General features: G+C 47.4%; 1 protein-coding gene across 1 annotated transcript; it reads left to right on the top strand.

Annotated features, from left to right (window-relative positions):
* rtn4rl2b (reticulon 4 receptor-like 2b) lies at positions 1-3,747 on the top strand. The gene is made up of 4 exons (XM_071917269.2): positions 1-49; positions 1,720-1,946; positions 2,130-2,363; positions 2,878-3,747. Exons 1-4 carry the CDS (start codon positions 1-3, stop codon positions 3,745-3,747), a joined length of 1,380 nt encoding a protein of 459 aa, XP_071773370.1.
* The last annotated feature ends 3,353 nt before the right edge of the window (positions 3,748-7,100 follow it).

Here is a 7,100-nt window from a genome sequence, read left to right as displayed (position 1 = left end):
ATGGAGACTCGTTGGACTGTGAGGAGATCCAGCAGCCACAGCTTCAAGAGTGAGTTCCTCTCTTTTTCATGCACCTGCTATTTGAATGCATGTGGAGCTATAGTTTGCAATGGCTTACTGTGATTTTACCGATGGTCAAATGTCTTCTTGCAAGTTGTCTCTCATTGCACTGCAATATGCATTGCCTCAAGATTTAATGCAGTAATTTTGGGAACAATCTATCAAATTGTGTGTATGGGGTAAATTGATGTATTTGTAGTTACCTTATATGGTGTCTAATGGTTTTACGCACACCCATTGCACACTTTAATGGCTTACCAAGACTTTTTCAGAAATCCATTCCTCCAGTCAGATTTAAATCCTCGTGTTTGTCACTTCTGCATGTTAGGAGTTGAAAGGTGGATAGGCTATTGAGAGCTTGAAGTAGTGCGTAAATGGCATTTTGGCGAAATTGAGATCCATATATCAAGTAAAAGCTCTTGATCAGATCTATGTAGCAGTGTAGATATCTCTTTATTCGTATATTTATATGATGCCATTATCATGATCAAAAGATATTTACAGCAGTTATGTCCACTTTTTTGTTTTGGCTCTCCTGTAAAGCTTGCCAAAACCTACTTATCTCCTTTACGCACGGAGAGAAATAGGCATGATTTGATCCGCATGACACTGAAACGTGTGGCTCAGTCTTTGGGGTAAATAAGTGTTACTTTACAGCGGCACAGACTCAGGAAAGGTGTCTTATTCCACTTAAATGCCCAACTCCGGTTCTCTCTCAGAGTCCAGAACAGTTAATAGTCCAACTTGTAAGGGGTCAGGAGGTGAGCCGCTGGAAAATCTTGCGCAGAGAAGATGAATGGGAACTTCATTATTAATTCATGCATGTACTTCTCCCGCTGTGGCCACTTTTGTGTGCCGTCATTCGAGCTTGCCAAGCCGCTGTGGAATTATTGATTAGGAGCGAAACTGAACCGGGTCCGGTTACCGGGTTTTACGCGTGCCCTTAACATCGCAGACCTCTCGGGGGATTCATCATTTTTGGTGGCTTGTGTGAACTAGGCTACCAGGTTAAGTCAATCCGGTCTGGCACCTGTGATTCACGTGATTTATTTCTTAGGGATCTGTCTTGAGATTTGCGGTGATTTCTCTATTCTGCATTGCTGATTTCCACAGTTATGTAAGTTTCCCATGATGACAAGCTGACACGGTGGTCACCTGTGTAAAGTGATCAGGTAGACATGAATGGGCGAATGATTTGTGTAATGTAATTTGATTTATTATGCATGAGCCCCAAAGCTCTCGGGACCATCAACAAGTCGCGGCTGAGATCACTACAGTGCAGTGGAGAGTGCGTGCGTCAATTGACGTGAATTGAAGTTTCAGCACCACTATGATAGACAGACAGACAACAAGCCTGGGCTGAAAACTGAAATCGACCTCTCTTACACACAGACACACACACACACACACACACACACACACACACACACACACACAAACACACAAACACACACTGTGCACTTTTTCCAAAACATGACTAACTATAACAGATGGCGTCTCCCTGCTACTGTAAGCGTATAATGTTGTCTTTTTCATCCATTGAGAAATCAGCACATTTTAAAGGGACAGCATGAAATAACCACCCTCCTCTCTCTCTCTCTCTCTCTCTCTCTCTCTCTCTCTCTCTCTCTCTCTCTCTCTCTCTCTTTCTCTCTCCAGGCGGGCTGTCCCTGTGGCTGGTGCTGTGGCTGGTGGTGGTGAAGCCGGGCGGGGCGACCGCATGCCCCAGGCTGTGTGTGTGTTACCCCACGCCCATGACGGTCAGCTGCCAGTCTCAGAACTTCACCATCGTGCCGGCCGGCGTGCCCTATGACTCGCAGCGGGTTTTCCTGCAGAACAACCGCATCACAGAGCTCCGGGCAGACTCCTTTGGCTTCGAGACACAGGTGGGGATGGCGGTCTGTGTGTATGTGTGTGTGTGTGTTTTTGTCTCATTGCCAGTCATACATTACATGTCATACATTGCCTAGTATTTGGAGATATTTCCCGATTTCTAAACACCACCTTTATTTCTCTTCTCTCCTCCCATTATCTGTCCATCTCTCCGCCCCTCTGTAACCCGTGTGCAGGTACTGTGGCTGTACAGCAACAACATCACGTGGATCGAGGCCGGGGCCTTTAGTAACCTCAGGGTGCTGGAGGAGCTGGACCTGGGCGACAACCCCTCGCTGCGGCACCTGGAAGGTGGAGCCTTCAGGGGCTTGGAGAAGCTGCAGAGCCTGCACATGCACCGCTGCAAGCTGGCCGCTCTCCCCCATGACCTCTTCCACAAGCTGTATAGCCTGCAGTTTCTCTACCTGCAGGTACCAAATGGCGGCGTCCACACACACACACACACACACACACACAGATACAGATTAAATAGTCGTGCACGTGTAAGCCCACATGCATGCTTGCAGGAACACACTTTATTGCCCATTTGCCAATGCCCATTTTAGTAAACAACACACACACACAACAGGGAACAAGCACCCACACGCCTCCTCGTAACAGTAGTCTAGTTGCCAGCTAGCTGAAGCAAAATGATCAAACAAAAGTCTAGCACTGCAAACACAGCAGTGGATGCTATAAAAGAGCACCAAAACATGCTCAACACATGTAGGCCAACAGCCAAATTGTCCAAATGTATTGCATCACTGTAGTGCAATATTTTGTCAATACAACAGGTAGGGTTACACAATATGTAATACTACATCTTAATAGAAATGTTTTTCCCAAGGACAGCTTTTGCCATCACCAGCCAACCCCAACCACCTTAATTCCCACAGCTATGCTTTTCTACATCACTAAATCTTATTATATTTTGACTTTGCCCAGGAGAACCAGCTCCACTTTCTGCAGGATGACCTGTTCTCAGACCTGGTCAACCTCACCCATCTCTTCCTGCACGGGAACCGCATCCGCGCGCTCTCCGAGAATGTGTTCCGAGGCCTGGTCAACCTGGACCGCCTCCTCCTCCACGACAACCGCATCAGGCAGGTCAACCGTCGGGCCTTCCGCGACCTGGGCCGCCTGACCATCCTCTACCTGTTCAACAACTCCCTGGCCGAGCTGCCGGGCCAGGCCATGAGGGACGCCCAAGGCATCCAGTTCCTTCGCCTCAACGGCAACCCCTGGTCCTGCGGCTGCGAGGCGCGTCCCCTCTGGGAGTGGTTCCGCAAGGCCCGCATCTCCTCCTCCGAGCTGATGTGCACCTCGCCGTCTCCTCGTCGTGGCCAGGACCTCCGCTTCCTCCGGGAGATGGACTTCGCCCTCTGCCCGCTGCCGGACCCCGGCTCTCTGGCGGGAAGCACCACCACCACCTTCAGCACCAAGACCCGCTGGTGGTTCTCCAAGCACAAGCCGGCGTCTTCGTCCAAGTCCATGTACCAGAAGAGCACAGAGACGGTCAAGGCCTTCCCCAGCAAGCCCCAGCACCTGCCCAACCTCCCCAACAACCCCTCCACCTCCTTCTCCGCCAAGTACGAACTGTCAGAGGACGAGGTGGCGCTCCCCAAGCTGGACCCAGAAGAGTACTGGGCCAACTACGGCAACGAAGACGCCTCCATCCGCTGCTTCGAGCTGGAGTGTCCCCCGGGCTACGACAACCCGGCCTTCCCCTCATCCTCCTCCTCCCCCGCCCCATCCCTCCTCTGTCTCCTCGCCCTCTCCATAGTAACCCTCTCCCTCCATCTCACCTTTGGCTGAACTCCACTTTTCTCCACACCCTTTTCTCTCCTCTAATTTCTCTCCCTGCTCTTTCCTACTCTTAAAAAAAACAACCTGGATCTTGATTCCTTTCAGTTACCTCCTCGAGGTGCAGGGGGTGCTACACTGATGCAGGAGACAGGCAAGGCAGTAGGGAGCTACTCAAAGGAGTGGAGGTCAGTTGAGTTGATGTAGTGCAGGACAGGATTTGAGTGTAAAAGAAAACAGAGATTACATCATGGAACCAGACTCTATCATCATGATAGCAAGCGTACAGAGGCAGCAGCCACCGTGAGCGAGCTCAGAAGCCTACTACAACATTATCACACGATACATACACAACGCACACAGGCAGACACCGTAAGCTGGTGGGTCTTCAGGTGTTTTTTAATACCACAACTATTGTGGCGGCAGCAAACAACGCAGGCGTTGTGACTCTTTGTCTACAGCTATTTTCTATATCACCTAGCGCTCAGCATACAGCCCAAGAACTGCTTACAGTTCAGCTTAAACGCGCACCTTTTAATTTTCAGCTCCCTCACTAACCATTACCTTTTTCATGAAAAAACGTGGGTAGCAATGGCAGCGACAAATGACGATGAAAAACTGTGAGAGAATCTGATTAATGAGAAAGTATACAACACTACCAGAATTATGAGAAAGCGATAGATTAACACAGATGACGAGGGCCTTGGGACAACAGAGAAGAATGAAGAATTGTAGGGAGAAATGGATGGAAGAAAGAAAAATATATCAGAACGAGACGTGACCAGGGTCAGCCTTAGCCGAGCATCTAAAGAGAGAGAAAGATGAGAGGATTATGGATGTTGAGTCTGCAGCCAAGAGCAGGTCAGAGTGCCAGAGCGACTCTGCTCTCTCCAGGTCCGACGCTTCAGATTCAATCTTCTCTAATCCTGAACTATGCCAGCAAACCACCACCCACACTTGTACATACCACACACCATGACTGTACATATCAGACACCGACAAATATAGGACACTGCTGTGTAGTTTTGTCACCATTCAAGTTTGATTTTTAAAAAAATTTCTATCTCATCTGTGATTGCTGACACTATCCAGTGAATTGTGGTTTGTAAAGATAGAAGAGATACTTAGATCCTAAATGGAAGACACAAATGAAACGCTGTGAACTCCTTTCCGCCCCTCAAAATCCATTTCTCCCTTGTGTTTTTGAGTCTTGTCTTTTTCCCCCCAGACAACCTGAAACTGTGCCTGGCTTTCCAATGCTCATTTACTAGTTTCAAATTCACTCTAGCTCCCTAGACTGAATGGAACAATGGACAATTTGACAAGACAAAGCTTACCAGAGATAACTTTCAACATAAACAGAGATACCGATGCCCACTGCAGAGCTGCAATACCAGGAGAAGAAGGAAGGCTTGTGCTCCAGATTCATTGTTTTGTGTGTGATTCTTTTTTTGTTGTTGTTGTGGGCGAGTGTGGGTGGAAATGAGTGTGAGGACTGTTGTAGACAAAGACAGTCACACTCATTTGACTGAATGCATGTGTGCTTATCTGTTTCTTGTCTGTCTGTCTTTCCTTTGTCTCTCTACCTGCCTGTCTGTCTTCCTGTCTGTCTCTATGAGGAGACGGACACAGGACAAGGTGTATAAACAATACTGGGGTCAAATCCCGCAGCCCATCTAGTTGTCTGAAGCCTCGGGTCTCAGTCTCTTGTCCTGGTACATTACACTGAGACCTGCTGTTGGTCAGCATCAGATGTGGAGTGACCCAGTCCACCCTGTGTGTGCAGTGTGTGTGTGTGTGTGTGTGTGTGTGTGTGTGTCTGAGTGTGTGTTTGAGTGCTCTTTTTTTGTATTTCTCTTTAACTTGCGTTGGAAATTGAAATAGTTCTTGATGCACTGATAAAGTTCCATGACACCAGGCTCCAAAAAGATTTCAAAACCAATTGTATAGTTTCAAAAATGCACAGGAAAGTCAATGGGAAAATCCATTTTTCCAAGGTTTTCATCTGACTGCAGTGATGTGTACCTGTATTTTCTTGTCTTACAGACTGTGTACAATCCCTTTTGTTAGTAAGATGTCATACATCAGCCAGCTTTCCCATGTTAAAGCTGTACTTTGTTATAGGACCCTTGTGAGTCCACGTTGTGGGATTGTTTTTCGTAACAGGATAGGTACCGTACTCGGCAATCTGTTCAACACAATGCCAATCCAACCAGGTTGATGATCTGCATTATTCATGGAGGCCATCTGTTCCTTGTGAATCCCATGTGTGATGCCCGTACCTACCCATGAACCCACTCGTCACCTGCCCACACCCCAAACCCAAACCCTGACTGTGAGTTTTTGCATAGAACTTGAAGGAAGCTGTGACGCTGTTAGATTCTGTATTTTTCAATGGAGAGCTGTGACTACGTGTTTTGATTTATTAAAAAATGAACAGAAGTGCGTGGGAGTTTCTCTGTTGTTTCGCCGTTGTCTTTGTTCCCTGAGGCTGCCGCAAAGGAATGGGAGAGAAAAGCATAAGTTAGTAGGCTGGGCAGATGCCACAACACACACACACGCACACACGCACACACACACACACACGCACTATATAGAAAAGAATAGATAGTAGTCTTGCTTGAGCAGCAATCATACAGCCAATAGCAGTCAGGTGTTGAAACAATTCATGCACCAAGTCTTTTTCTGCACCAAGTGTTTCATGTGAAATAAGCATGATACTGACTATAACTTTAACATGCAGATTGTTTTACATGTTTACACCAAAAGCACAACAAAACAAGCCAACCATAAGCATGAATGTAGTTTGTATCATCACAGCAGTCAGCTGTCTATAATTCTGACAGCTGATGGCTCACATCCTTAGATGCTTCCCTTGAGACTGGAGCAGTCAGGGAATAGTTTTTAATCAGAGATCCCATCTTAGAGTTTTAATCCACTCCTATTAAACCTCTTAAGACTGGGGAGTTTTGTATGAGTGTGTGTGTGTGTCTGTGTGTGTGTGTGTGTACGTGCAAGCATGTGAAGTATGAGCAATCCATGTGACTGTGTATGTGTGAGTGTGTGTGTGTGCATGCAAGCGTGTCAAGTATGAGCAATCCGTGTGACTGTGAGTGTGTATGTGTATGTGTGTGTGTGTGTGTGAGATTGTGTGAGTAAGGTCCAAGTCATTGCTGTCACCAGTCTCAACTGTGTTCGCTCCTCGTCTCAATCCATCTTGTCACTGTGCACAGACGGCAGCTATATCTGGCCGTGTTATACTGAGAGATGGGTGAATGTATCGAGTGTGTGTGTGTGTGTGTGTGTGTGTGTGTGTGTGTGTGGAGGGGGGTATGGCTCAGGGGAGGAGCAGAATGGGGAATAAG

The sequence above is a fragment of the Centroberyx gerrardi genome, chromosome 16 (genome assembly GCF_048128805.1).
Source record: "Centroberyx gerrardi isolate f3 chromosome 16, fCenGer3.hap1.cur.20231027, whole genome shotgun sequence".
NCBI lineage: Eukaryota > Metazoa > Chordata > Actinopteri > Beryciformes > Berycidae > Centroberyx > Centroberyx gerrardi.
The sequence above is the reverse complement of the archived record's forward strand: the minus strand, read 5'-3'. Positions and strand labels throughout refer to the sequence as shown.

Bases quoted from the DNA above. Each gene is read 5' to 3' on its own strand.
- rtn4rl2b (XM_071917269.2), top strand. From the start codon at position 1: ATGGAGACTCGTTGGACTGTGAGGAGATCCAGCAGCCACAGCTTCAAG. The intron at 50-1,719 runs GTGAGTTCCTCT...TTCTCTCTCCAG, and splicing joins CAGCAGCCACAGCTTCAAGA to GCGGGCTGTCCCTGTGGCTG. The intron at 1,947-2,129 runs GTGGGGATGGCG...ACCCGTGTGCAG, and splicing joins CCTTTGGCTTCGAGACACAG to GTACTGTGGCTGTACAGCAA.